At 48.1% G+C, this 13,340-nt stretch overlaps 1 protein-coding gene across 1 annotated transcript in view; it reads right to left on the bottom strand.

Moving 5' to 3' along the window:
* prr12a (proline rich 12a) overlaps window positions 1-13,006 on the bottom strand; it is a 14,783-nt gene extending 1,777 nt beyond the window's left edge. The window contains exons 1-14 of the mRNA XM_079577651.1: window positions 11,958-13,006; window positions 10,176-10,333; window positions 9,752-9,913; window positions 4,881-9,511; window positions 4,455-4,679; window positions 3,688-4,369; window positions 2,666-3,156; window positions 2,475-2,591; window positions 2,265-2,395; window positions 1,650-2,161; window positions 1,436-1,555; window positions 734-831; window positions 339-470; window positions 86-181 (exon numbers count right to left, since the gene is read on the bottom strand). Coding sequence (XP_079433777.1) covers window positions 86-181; window positions 339-470; window positions 734-831; window positions 1,436-1,555; window positions 1,650-2,161; window positions 2,265-2,395; window positions 2,475-2,591; window positions 2,666-3,156; window positions 3,688-4,369; window positions 4,455-4,679; window positions 4,881-9,511; window positions 9,752-9,913; window positions 10,176-10,333; window positions 11,958-12,040 — 7,638 coding nt within the window. The 5' untranslated portion in view covers window positions 12,041-13,006. The remainder of the gene's footprint in view (window positions 1-85; window positions 182-338; window positions 471-733; window positions 832-1,435; window positions 1,556-1,649; window positions 2,162-2,264; window positions 2,396-2,474; window positions 2,592-2,665; window positions 3,157-3,687; window positions 4,370-4,454; window positions 4,680-4,880; window positions 9,512-9,751; window positions 9,914-10,175; window positions 10,334-11,957) is intronic.
* Window positions 13,007-13,340: the final 334 nt, after the last annotated feature.

Genomic DNA, 13,340 nt, shown 5'->3' with positions numbered 1-13,340 from the left:
GCAGTTACATTGTAACTCTAAAAACAACCCATTTAAATGACTGAAATGAAACAAAAAAACAAAATGCTGTGAGCTTCATGCTTACCTCCTTCTTGCATTGTAAGAAGGTGTGGTATTTGTAATGGTGAAGGGAGTGGTAGATACTGTAGATCCGATATGACTCAGATGAGAGTTTAAGGTCCTGTAATAGAACGGAATTAAGCAAGGTTAACAAATAAACATTTTTATATGGCGTGACATCAGGGTTTCAATCAATAGAACATAAACAAAAAGTATCCAGATTTAACTTATGTATTTTTATTACAGAACAACATTTTCTGCTCTGTTCTGCCCCCTACCTGTGGTTTAGGCAGGGTCTTCTTGACTCTGTTGAGGGTCTTCCGGTTGTACGCGTCTCCACTAAGCCGCATCCTCACTACGCCAGTGTCCAGAGGGTCCACAATGACCTGCGGGTAGGCGTGCAGGACCTCCTATGAAATAAAGAAAATAATCAAACTATAGGGCAGGGTCTTTTAGGGCAGATGAAATGGTTTTTCAGTTCAACTTCAACTTCACTTTTTTTCTCAAAAGGCTCCATAAAACGCAACAAGCACCCGAGCAGTGTGCCAGGTTTTCAGTATTTAAGGTTATAGCATGAAATTAATGCAAAGGTGTCCAAAGAAATGTACATAATACCCAAATCAAAATATAATACATTTCATGAACCAAAAGGGAATTGGTAAAGAGCAGATACCTGATGCTGGGAACCCATGTTGACCCTCCTCATTAACCTCCGCTTCTGTTCGCTCAGGATGCTGTCGATCTTCCTCATTGGGGGAAGGTACAGCTCATCTGGTAGCCAAACAAAAACAACATCAAAGTGTTTTATTTAAACAGAAAAACAAATATGTACACAGTAACAACATCTAAAATAATGTTCTTGGAAATTGCATATTTGTATTGACTGAAGGAGTATAAAGCGTAATCTGAAATAGACTCCAATTATGGATGATCATATGGCTGCAGGAAATGTTAATCTGTCAGTACGAATGTGCAGTACAAGCTCTTTCACTTACAATAGATTACCGATGATCTACCATGATTTTCAAGCCTTTTTTGTGAGAGTTCATTAATTTGCAGTCAATTCGAAAAGCCATATGTATTATTGTTGCAAAAAGAAGAAAAGAAAACCTTTGACAGCAGATGCTATTGTCAGGTTGCTGTAGAGTGTATTTAAGTAGATCTAATATGACAACATTTTTTGTCATCACTTATTTGGTATGAGGTCTTTCACATTTGATTGATTCTGAAATTGGGACACTAGTTTTGAAAGCATCAATACTTTGGTATAGACACATCCCTACCAGTCAGGCTGGTTTGGCCAGGACCGACCGAACAATAGCAGTCTATTTGTCTTAGAGATCTGTATTGTTAAAAGCTGGATGCGTTGTCTCACCATCTGTGTCCTCCAGAGCTTGGATCATATCTGGGTCCAGGGCTGTGCTGACCAACATCTCCACATAGCTCCTAAACATTTCCCTCATGGCACGGTTATTGACGCCTCCTTTGACTGGCACTGAAAGAAAAGCTAGTGTTAAATAAAGCAGACATTTTGATGGGTATTGACACGTGTGATCTCAACAAAAAGTGGTCTTTAACGACAGACTTACTTTCATTCTCACTGGCCGCATCCTCGGAGGACTCAGAGTCCGACGATGAAGCTACTTCTTTCAGCCACTTCTTCCTCTTCTTCGGGGGCGGCTCTGCTTTCACTTTAGCCATCTTAGATTTAGGTGGACGCTCCGTCTTTTCTTTTCTTTCCACTGGTTTCCTCTCCTCCTTCACCCTTCCTCGATCTGCAGGCCGTTTATCGACCTTCTCTTGCTGCACTACTCTTTTCTCTCGCTCCTTCTCGCGCTCCTTCTCATGCTCTCTCACTTTTTCTTTCTCCTTCATTTTAGGCACAACAGCTGGAACAGCAGCTTCCTTTTTCTCCCTTGGTTCTTTTGTTGTGGCCGTGGTTGTCACTGATGTTGGTGTAGCTGTGGTTGGAGGCGTTGGTGTTTTTGTCTTTTCAGGTAGTTCACGCTGGACTGGCGGTGCTACCCGCTCCTCTTTGTCAGGGGCTCGAGGTGGCGCCTGGACGGTTGGAGGGGAAGCCATTCTGGGGAGGCTCTGCCGTCTGTGTATAAGAATGCAATCAGTCTGTGATATCCTTTTAAGTTTGTTCATATTTTATGTAGAAGGGTGTTATTCATTATTTGAATCAAAGGAGGCTTCTGTACCTGAGCGGTGTAGTCCTGCGCCAAGGTCTCCGCGAGCAGACTCTGACGTAGTCCTTTTTATTCACGTTCTCCAAAAACTTCACATAGATCCGCTGGTATCGCCTCTTCGCATCACCAAAGTAGCCAAGATACTACAAAATGCAAAAGGAGTTGATTGTATAACCCACTGTAGTGTCAGATTGTGAAAGGGACATATGTTGGATAACTCACATTGCTTGTGGCACAGAACTGTCTTTGTCCATCTTTGATCTCTGGGCTGAACTTTTGGAGCAGAGCTTTCTGCACCCTCCAGATGGGCGGAGGCTCACGGCCTGTCTGCAGGGCCAGCTGATAAAACATGGTTTAATATAATATCTCAAGCTACATCTCACAACAGCTCGCTCTACAATTAAAACACTTACCTTGAGTGTGCGTATATCTTCCACTCGGACCACAAACTCATCACGTTCCCTGAAGATGCCTTCTCCTCCACTTTCACTCTCATCCTCCTCGCTCTCTCCGACGATGGCAGCGTCTTCCTGCTTTTGTGCCAGGTGCAGGGAGGTGATCTTCGGCGGGGGGCGCTCCTCTGGGGAGGCCGGGGACTCGGGTGAAGGTGTGGGGGACTCTTTCTGAGCGGTAGGGGCTGGGGCCAGGGCAGGGGGGGAGGACTGTGGAGGAGGGACAGAGGGGGGAGTAGAGGGAGGCTGAGGCAGGGCCGGTAGAGGTGATGGAGGCAAAGAGCTGGGGGGCTCAGAGCTCTGCTGCAGTGCCTCTGGAGGAGCAGGGGGTGAGGGCAGCGACAGCGGAGGTAGCGGGGAGTGAGAGGGAGAGGAGGATGAAGAAGCAGGGGAGGGAGGGGCAGAGGGGGGCTCGGGAGTCGCTGGCACTAGTGGGACATCGGGAAGAGATTCTGAAATGACAGTTGGTTGATTCTAGTCAGTGTACAGACAAAGCACAAAGAAAAAACAGCCAATTCAAAGCAATAATAACTTTCACCCAGTCGGAGCATTCTTGTATAACATTGAACATTTAATATGCTGCAACACATTTCCAAAACACTAAAATGCCCTGCTAAAAGTCCATCCTCTTCACAAATTATTTAAATGGGAGCCAAGAAGATTGATATCATAGACCCAATGTTAGTTGCACTGGGATATCAATCATGGCCATTACTTTCACCATCTACGCTGTTATCCAGTTCAATTTAATTCAGTTTCAAAAACATAGTAATAAAGGATAATTGCCTTGATTATTATTTTAGGCTATTTCTCTCCCATTGATACTAAAGGATTTCTATCACGCTTCAGCTGCAGCCCAGGGCACTGTATTATGTTGAACTCCATATATTTTCGAGATGTACATGCACCTTAACTCCTATCGCTCTGGGGAGTATCAATCATTCAAATCAAATCAAATCAAATCATTCATGAGCAAAAAGTACCTTCGTGCTTTGAAACAGCCAGACTTTGAAGCTGAGGCTCCATCTCCTCTGGCAGGTCACTCTCTTCTTCTCCACCAGTGCTCCTCTCCTCATTCTCCTCCCTGCCCTCCATCATGTCGTCTTCCTCTGCTTGCATGAGGTCTTGTTCTTCTGACTGTGGTTGTGTATGTGGTGTGTGCAGAGGTTGTGGGCTTAGGGCTGGTGGGGGCAAGGTGGGGGTCAGAGGAGCCTGTGTGGACTGTGGTTGTGGTTGAGGTGGAGGCGGCAGCGGGGGCTGAAGGCTGGCCGTCAGCTGTGGAGTGTCGTAAAGAGCAGAAATAGCGGAGGAGATGCTCTTCTGCAAGTCCTGGTTCTTCCCGACCGAGTCCTCCTCATCAGAAGAGAACGATGGGAGTGTCTCCAGGTTCCTCTTCAACTCATCCTCCAGGCGCTTAGGGCTGGGGCAGCTGCCCAGTGCCAAGCCTCCATTCCCCTCACTGTCTCCAAAGGGAGGGGGAGGCGGTGGAGGCGGAGGAGCAGGAGACAGGGGCCGCAGACCACCAGGTTTACACGGAGAAGTGTCACCATTGTCATGTTCCATTCCTGGAGAAATATCCAAACCAGGAGGTCTCTTTCCAGTTTTAAGGAAATCCAAAAACGAAGCCACGAAGCCTGCCTTGGACTCAGAATCCTTATCATCACCCTAAAAACAGACATAGAAGAAAATTAAAAAACACAAGTCAAAACACACTAAATATCACCCTAAATAAATGATTGTTAGAGCTTACCCTGTCGCCCATGCCTTCTCCATCGACTCCCTCACTCATCATGTGGCTTTTATGCTTGTTCTTATCATGACTTCTGGAGCCGTCGCTGCACTGTTGTCCTGGGCTTAAACCCAAAGAGGGTGCTGACCCAACTGAACCGTCTGACAGACCAGGATCAGTACCAGAGAGAGAGTCTGTCCTGAGCAGGGAGTCCGATGAGGACATTGTACCGATCGGTAATTTAATCTAAAGAGAATGGGAAGATTAAGCACAGGCTCGATCACAATAAAATACATAAATGTGTGAATTAATGAATAAACAAATCAGATTTCTATTGATTTACCAAAGGTTTGTGTTGATGTTATATAAACTCTTAATAAAATCTAAATTTTCAATAATGACAATCAAAATTCTTTACTAGCATTTGTGTTAAAAAGTGGGACTGACCTTCAGCGGAGGGATGGGCTCGTGCTGTGGTGGTTGGTGGTGGAGCTGCTGCTGTGCCTGCTGTGGATGAAGGTGATGGTGGTGCAGAAGCTCCGGTTCCTGTTTGGAGCTCATTTCAATGTACATGTCCTCCCTCCGTCCTCCGCGCCCTCTGCTCCCCCGGCCACGCCCCCTGCCCCGTCCTTCCACGTTGAACCCTGCTCCAACTCCCACCGATCCGCCCATCTCGCTGAGCATCCCACGCGGCGTGTATGGCTCGGGCATTGGTCGGATGCGAGGTCGGCCTCTGGGTCGTGGGGGGCCTTCTCTCTTGGGCCTTGTGGGTTTTCTACCCCTTTTCTTAGGACCCTCTTGTGGCATGAGAGAGTGTGAGCCGATAGACGAGTAGCCAGATGAATGATAGAAGTCAATGTCGCCCATCAAAGGACTAAGAGACCCACCTGCACCAGCCTTTCTGCAGCTGGATACCAAGTCAGGCAGTAGGTCTGGAAGTCTCCTGCTGTTTAATCGGATATCAGCCGGTTGGTCGGCTTTGTCCTCATCATCCTCAAACTCATACTCCTGGGCATAACTCTTTTTAGGTAGTGTGTTGGGGTCACGGCGCTCCTTCAACAAGTGAAAAGAGCTAGATTTCAGAAGCTTCTTCGGTCTAGAGGAGCAGAAAATGGGAGACTGCAGGCCACCGGAGCCAGTACCAGTATTTGCCCCTCCAGGTCCTGGGGTGAGTTTTGCCCCGGTGTTGTTGGGGCCGGCACTGTTAGGTCCCATACCCAGAGCTGGGGGCTGAGACTGAATCAATCCAAGCTGCTCAGTGTTAACAGTGGAGGGGAGCTCGTGGGTTTTGAGAGAGTCCAAATCTAGGGTCATGGTGTTGTTACTGGGTTCTTCTAAACCATGGCAGTAAGGTTCATATCCCTGGTTGCCATGGTGACCCATCATATCATAGCTGGCAGCGCTGCCTGCTCCTGATGTAGCCGTACTTTGCGCTGCTTTCAAAGACTCCATTGCCTCTTGACTTGCATGGGTTTCATTCATCTCCCCCTGCCCTGGCCCGGCTCCTCCTGTACAGCTCGACTTGTAGTCCTCCGCACAAAACATGTCCTCCATCCCAGGAAAAAAGGAGCGGTCCTCATCCTGAAGCAAAGAGTCTGGGAAGCAGATAGATGTGAGGGGTACAAAGCGGTTACTTTGTTGGTTTTGGTCAGCTTTCTCCACTGGACTGACTGTATCAAACTGATGCTGCTCAGAGCGTTGTTGGTCCAACTGGCCCTGCTGTGGGGTAAGCTGGGCAGACAGTGGCTGCTGGTCAGTCGGGGGATGGCCTGAGGCAGAAGGGGGAATATGGTGGGGATGTGTGGCCTGGGAGTGAGAGTGATGGGTGTGTTGATGCTGAGAGGTGGGGTGCTGCTGTGTTTGAGGGTGATGCTGCGACAGGTGGTGCATGTGAGGAGGAGTGGACAGCCCGATGTCTGGCTCTGACAGGAATGAGTGCAGCTCAGAGCTGGAGTGGTGGCTCGGCTGGTGGTGAGACGTGTGCTGCCTCTGTTGTTGCTCCTGTTGTCTGTGACGCTCAGAGCCGCCACTGCTGCGTCCCCCACTTCCTCCTCCGCGCCTGTCCTCCACATCTGTGCTGGATGTCTGAGACAATGAACGCTCCAGCATGTCTAAAGACGACACTACAGAGCCTTGCTTCACCTGGCTCGGCTCATGCTGATGAGGGGGCGGGCCGTGGTTGTAATGCGCTGCCGCCACTTCCAAAGCTTGGGACTGGAGCTGCAGCTGGAGCTGAGTGGTTTGTGACTGGGACGGAGTTTGGTGTTTGGAAGAGCTCAGTCTCCCCGCAGCACTCTCCAGTACAGCCTGTTGTTGGCTAATAGAGTGCTGCTGTTGCTGAGAGTGAGAGTCCATCTTGAGATGCTGATGTTGATGCGGCTCCATCTTGGTGTGCGATTGGTGCTGAGAATGGGAGTCCATTTTGGCGTGCTGCTGATGGGACTGATGGGTGTCCATTTTATGGTGCTGTGGGTGCTGTCTGTGAGAGTCCATTTTATGATGCTGCTGATGTGGTTCAAGCTTGTTACGGGTCGTGTGAGACAGCACCGACTGAAGCAGGTGGGGCGGCTGCCGTGACTGATCCGTGGGGGAGTCGAGGAGAGACCCTTGAGACTGTGAATGCTGCGGTTGGAGTTCAGGGGTTTTTCTGGGATAAGGGATTTCAGCACGCTCCTGCGATTTCTTCTGGAGATCCATTTGGGCATGAGGAAGCTGAGCGTGTGAGGAGACGTGCTGATTGTGAGATGTGAGCTGGGGAGCGAGGGAGTGTTGGGAGTAGGGGTCGCCACGGCCATAGTGGACCACGGAGCTCAGGCTCTCGTGGTGATGGAGGTGTGAGTGCACTTGCTCATTACTGCCTCTCCCTCCACTGCTCCTGCTGCTGCCCACAGACCTCTCACTCCTCTGTTGCTGCTGTTGGTGATGGTGCTGCTGCTGCTGCTTCTTTAGTGACATCTCCAACTGTGTGTCCAGCCCTGAGATGGAAGCTCCGGACCCGGCATTTCCTACACCGCCACTGGAAGTAGCACTATGTGTGCGGATGACACTCTGGGGGTGGTATCTCTCCTCTGAGCTCTTACTCATGTCATAGCTCAGGCCTTTGCTCGAGTCAGTGGTGGAAGGAACCGACTGGGGCTGAGGCTGGCTCTGTTGGGACGTCGGTTGCTGTTGTTGCTGGGCGTGATGGTGAGCAGTCTGTGGGGTTGGACTTGCTTGGGCTTGCAGCAAATGCTGAATTAAAAACTCCTCATCATCATCTACTTCTTCCTGTGATCTCTGCGTCCCAACACCAAGCATGGAAGTGTCCGACTTGGTCTTAGAAGAAGGGGTGGTGTTGTGATAGGGCTGAGATTGGGAGCTGGGGCCTCTGGTGTCAGGATATCCTTGTGGGGAGGACAAAAAGGTTGGGGACAAAACCGACGATATATACTTATTAGACCCAGGGCCTCCAGGAGACTGAGATGGACAGGTGGGTACCGGGGAGTGTAAACCAGGTCGGATAATGCTAGAGTTGCCTGATGGGGAAGGGCTTGAATCAGGAATATGATAAGATCCACTGCCATTACCTGTCCCTCCTCGGTCATTTGTGAGGCTGCTTCCTGCTGCACTGGAGCCAGAATTCCCACTTCCCGCGCCACTGCTACCACCTCCTGATGCTCCACTTCCTGATGAGCCACTTGACCGCAGGAGGGCGGGAGAGTGGCCTGTTGCTCCATAACCTATTGATGGGCTTCCAGCTCCACCCAGAGAAGATGGAAGTGATCCATAAGCAGAATCGGTCCCATAAAGATCTGCAGAGTATGACTGGCTTCGCCCCCCCAGACTGCCATAGCCCTTCCCTGCGGTACCTGAACTCAGGTCTTGGGCCTGCGGAGAACTGAAGCCGCCATAGGACTGGGCTAAGTGTGATGTGGGGGGTTGACCGGGGGAGTAAGACTGAGCCTGTTGTGGCGGGGTCTGTCCTGTGAGAGAAGAGGTGGGAGTCTTCACAGGGGGCACAGGGGAACCGTAGCCTGAGAGGCAGGATTTTGGAAGCGACTGGGGAGCTGAAGTGGAAGTAGAGGAAGCTTGCTGCGTTTGTTGAGGGGTTGGGGGTGGTGGAGCAGGCTGGGGTGGGGGTTGCTGCCGAGACGGGGCAGCACTGGAGTTGGAGGTGGGGATGGAGTTTGAAGGATGAGCCCCGGAGGTGGCAGAGGAGGAGGATGAAGAGGAGGAGGTGGAGGAGGCAGAAGGAGGGGTGTGCGGGGTACGTGAAGATGACGCTGAACTGGCAGAAGAGTAGCCACTGCTGGAACTACTTTTCGAACCTTTCCCTGCTGAAGATGAAGATGAAGAGGAGGAGGAGGAATAGGCAGGTTGAATTATGGGCCTGTATTGTTCTGTTCGAGAGGAGCTCTTATGGTCAGATGAAGGGCTCTGATCACCCAGCGGACTGCAGGAAAGGCCAGCGTGTCTGTGGTGAGTGGCTATCTGCTGGTATCCTGCCCCTCCACAGCTGAGGTAGTGCTGGAGGGAATGAGCAGCAGAAGAGGAGAGCTGGGACTGTGAGGGTGTGGGCCTCTGGTAGTGCTTGATGACACTGTCCTGTCGGGGAACAGCCCGCTCCTGAGCAGAGTTGGACTGCGACTGGGACTGTGATTGAGGCTGAGCTGAGGAGAATACTGATGCGTTGTACAGCTGTGAGGACTGGTCTTGAAGCTGAGATGACAGTAAGTTGAACTGGTGAGACTGCAGGTGCCTGGCAGAGGATGCCTGGGCAGATGTGGCACCCGTGGGATCTTGACTGCCCCTGTAGGCAGCTGCAGCAGCACCCTGCGATGATAGGAGTCGGTCAAAACCCAAGCTAGACTGGGACGGGGCCTTGATATGTAAGAGAGGGTCATGAGGGGAGAGAAGACCATTGGATGTGGGGCTGAATGTTGGTGTGTCCTGAAGGGAAAGGGAGGCTGCTGGGAAGGAACGACTGGAGAATGATGCTGGGTGCTGATAGGCTGAGAGAGCTGAGGAGGAGGGGAAAGACCCAGAGCCAGGAAGAGCTCCAGAGATGAACAGTTCAGGAGGAGCAGGCGTGTGCATTGCTGTTTGAAAGAGGAACAGGAAATATCAAATTAATACAAGTGTATCTTGCGAGCAGCTAAATCAAAAATAACAGATTCAAATTGTTTTCTATCACACTATTGTGGAAATTAACATATTATGCATATATTTAAAACATTTAAGTAATATCAAGAATTTAATTTAACTGGCAAAATGTTTAAAAAGCTACATTGATTTCAAGCTCTATCTAAATGTTAACGGATAAGGAATGGGCGTAACACCTGTTTGCCAGGATGGTGTGCGGAACTGGGAAAGAAGGGAAGAAGCAGAAGGTGGAGGCTGGGGACCTCTGGACTCCAAGGCTGAAATCAGGTTCATGACGGAGGCATCTGGGGCTGATGGGCTCGCATGGTGTAGACCAGTGTCAAAGAGCCCGGACAAACCTTTATAAGATAAAGAAAAATAAATAACATAATCATATAGCAACCTTTAAATGTATGTAATACAAAATACACCAATTAAATATAAAATGCTCACAAATTCTAAACAAAATATTTTTTTAATAATAAAAAAAATGATACCCTGGGTATGTGCTTGTCTCAATTATAGAAATGACAGACAACCAAGGATCAAATGAACGAACACAATCATTCATGACTGGGGCCCCTTATGTCTGTAACAAAGAAGGTATGACATTTATCTTACCCAAACTCCGTCCAGCTGCTCCCCAGGCCCCGCCTTGTCCAGAGCTCCCGGGGTGGTGATTGGTGGCATAGCCCTGCAGAGGGTGTGGGGTGGCATAGGCTTGTCTATGAAGAAGCTCTGACTCAGGGTGGGATGATCTTGAACTCCCATATACAAGACTTTAAAATAAAATAACAAAAAGGGAGGGGGGGGTAAAAAAAGAGAGATTGGTAAAGTTAATAAATAACACAGTTTTAATCACAGATAAAGTAATTGCTTCAAACAAATAATGAAAAGATTTTAGTTACAGAATAAATTCATATAATGATAAAATAATGTAATGTAATACTGTCCTGTCATGCTAAGAATTAACACTAATTATGTATTAATTTTAAAATGATTTATGTTTATTTAGGCCTATTTAAAGACATGCAGAAGCCTTTCTATATTAGAGACAAGAATAATGTTTCTATTCTGTCATGCAAAATCATAAAACTATGTCAAGAACAAGATTTCAATACAAATCAAGTCTTGGCTTGAATGTAGTAATTATGTCATAAAGCATCGCTGTCACACGGACACACTGTGCACGTGCTGGTCATTGCTCTTCTGTACACAGATAAATGTGAGGCTGCTGCTGTTAGCATTTATTCTGCACGTAGCATCACCTAGCCCTAAAATGGAAAATATAAGGTGGAGAGCGGGGCCTAAACGAATGGAGGGACGCAGTGTAAAAACAGTATCAAATGAACCTTCAGATTTAAGGGACTGTCACCGTATCAATGTGTTATACAAACTAACATTTTAATTTGAGGCAAGCTTTCTGCGACCAATCAATATGTTGATGTGGCTAACAGCTGGATACGAGTCGACGCAAATGCATGCTAAGCTGCGAACAAACACAAGCAGCGCCTCATTAGGTTTGTTGTCACACATGGCATTTCACAATGTGTTAGCATATCATAAATATGAATCATGTAGCAAATAAAACTCAAAGGATCCTCTGTATATTAACGACATAGGTGCAGTGATGCCCGGGCAGGCCTCAAATCATTTCATGCAACATGACGCTAGCATTTAGGCTAACGTAACGTGAGGCTAAACCACCAGAGCCATCATACTGTCTTTTTTATTTCTCTAAATGTCCTCACAGCCGTGCGTTTTACAGCTAGATGAGTTATAAAATCTTATCTTCTATTCCAACGTCACAAAATGTCCTCCAAAAGGCATCTAATTACTCAAATGACGCTGGACCAAATAGGCATGAGAAATAGCCACTTTGTGTTGAATCGTCGCCACAAATTTGAAATATTTTTCATCATCAGCTGGAAATGCATGTGCGAATAATGAGCTTTTCTAGACCATGTGCGTATCTTTGGGACGGGGATGATGTGCATGGTTTGCTGCGTCTGCACTCCTCGCAGTTCCTATCAATCCTACAAATTTATCTATGGGGCTGTGTGTCCAGGCCTGCACGCAGGGAACAATAATTCCTATGGATGCTCCAGACATCCCCCCACCTCCATCACCACCTCCTCCACTCCGCCAGGTCTACCTAAACCCACGCCTGTCAATCACATTCAATTCATATCCCCAACCTTTTCCTTTCTCCACCCCGCCCACCCCTGCTCCATTGCTGTTTAGAATATTATTACTATGCAAGTGTTTAGATGACAATGCACCGCACATTATGGCTGACCATGCCTCTTGGAGAAGCCAGAGGCGACAATTTGTTTACATAGGTCACACGTCCCCTCGCAAAGCACCAGTGATGCGTGCACATTGTTTGAATCCAATACATACCTTGCTTTTGCCGATCTCTCGTAGCTCCATCCTGCTCCTGCGCCCAAATCGCCAAATCCTGTTCCCGGGTAATTCCTATCCATTTATGTGTTGAATCAATGAGTGCGCGAGGACGAGCGCAACGTCGCAGAACAGATTACTACGGAAAAATGTAGTCTTTCCCGTTTCGTTTCAGGCTATTTTCCCCGGTTTCATAAGCAAGTCGTCAGGAGTGGAAAACAGCATATTGAAAGAGAAATGGTGGGGAGGAGGAGAAAGCTGGATGAAAAGAGGGGGGTCTACGGGGTTATAATCCAACCACCTCCAAAAAAACCCTCTCCGTATCCTTCGCCCTTCACGTTTATCATTTCCTCCTCCGCGGAAACGCTCCAAAATCGCTGAAGCTCATGATGAAGATGCCGCCGATTTCACCGGCGATGGACGAAGCGAACATTTGATTTCAATGCGTCCCCGTTCCTCCGTTTCTCCTCCCCTTTCTTAAGGCTAGTTTTTGCTACACGGCTAGCGCAAAAAAAAGGGAAAAAAAGATTACAGTTGACCGGGATTGTTGATATTACCATTCCCCGCAGACGAGCAAAGAAATCTCCAGTTTCTAAAATCTTTTTTTTTCTTCGCATGCAAATGGTTCCCACCCCCTCCTCCGGTAGTCGAGCTGTAGTTAGCCTTAGCAGCAGATGCTAGCTGTCAGGAACGACGCATCCAAATAACACAGGGGTGCCTTTATTTCCCCCAAATGAACGCTCTGCTTTCTGGTTTTGAGTCAAAGAGACGACAGGTTTACTCTCGCCGGAGAAAAAACAATCCAAATGCGAAAATGCGTCAGAAACCGAGCATAGAATTGCAAAGAAGTAGGCCGCGTTTATATTTTTTTTTACTCATTTTCCTCCGGAGACGCCATTTTTGAAGGCGGCTGGCCGCTGTCCGTCCTCCCTCTCCCCCCTTTCTGTCTCACCGCGGAGACTCACACACTGTCTGCGGTGACCTCCATTCACCGGCCCCAGTCTGACAACCAGCCCAGCACGTCTTTCCACATTTTCAGTGCATTGTTTGTTGAAATACGCACGATCGGCCTTTTACGCATAAAAACTACTCAACTCGCTTTAACTGCATTGATCACTGCGTGTGGCACAGAACGTCTCCTACACTGGCTTGTCAATGCCTTTCTAATATTACTCAATAAACACATTTTATTTGATTTAATAGACAATAGTAATAATTATTATTTTTTTGTCTGTGCTTAATGTGTGCAATGGCTATCTGGCCAGCAATGCCAGGCCCACCATCAATTTAATTACGCTGTCGTGCAGTAGATTTGAACACCAGCAGATGGCACAGTGTCATGTGAGACAGAAAAATAGTTACTATAGACAGTTATCATTTTTT

This window comes from Gobius niger, assembly GCF_951799975.1.
Source record: "Gobius niger genome assembly, chromosome: 19".
Classification (NCBI taxonomy): Eukaryota; Metazoa; Chordata; class Actinopteri; order Gobiiformes; family Gobiidae; genus Gobius; species Gobius niger.
Note: the sequence above shows the minus strand (reverse complement) of the source record. Positions and strands in the feature narration are given on the sequence as shown.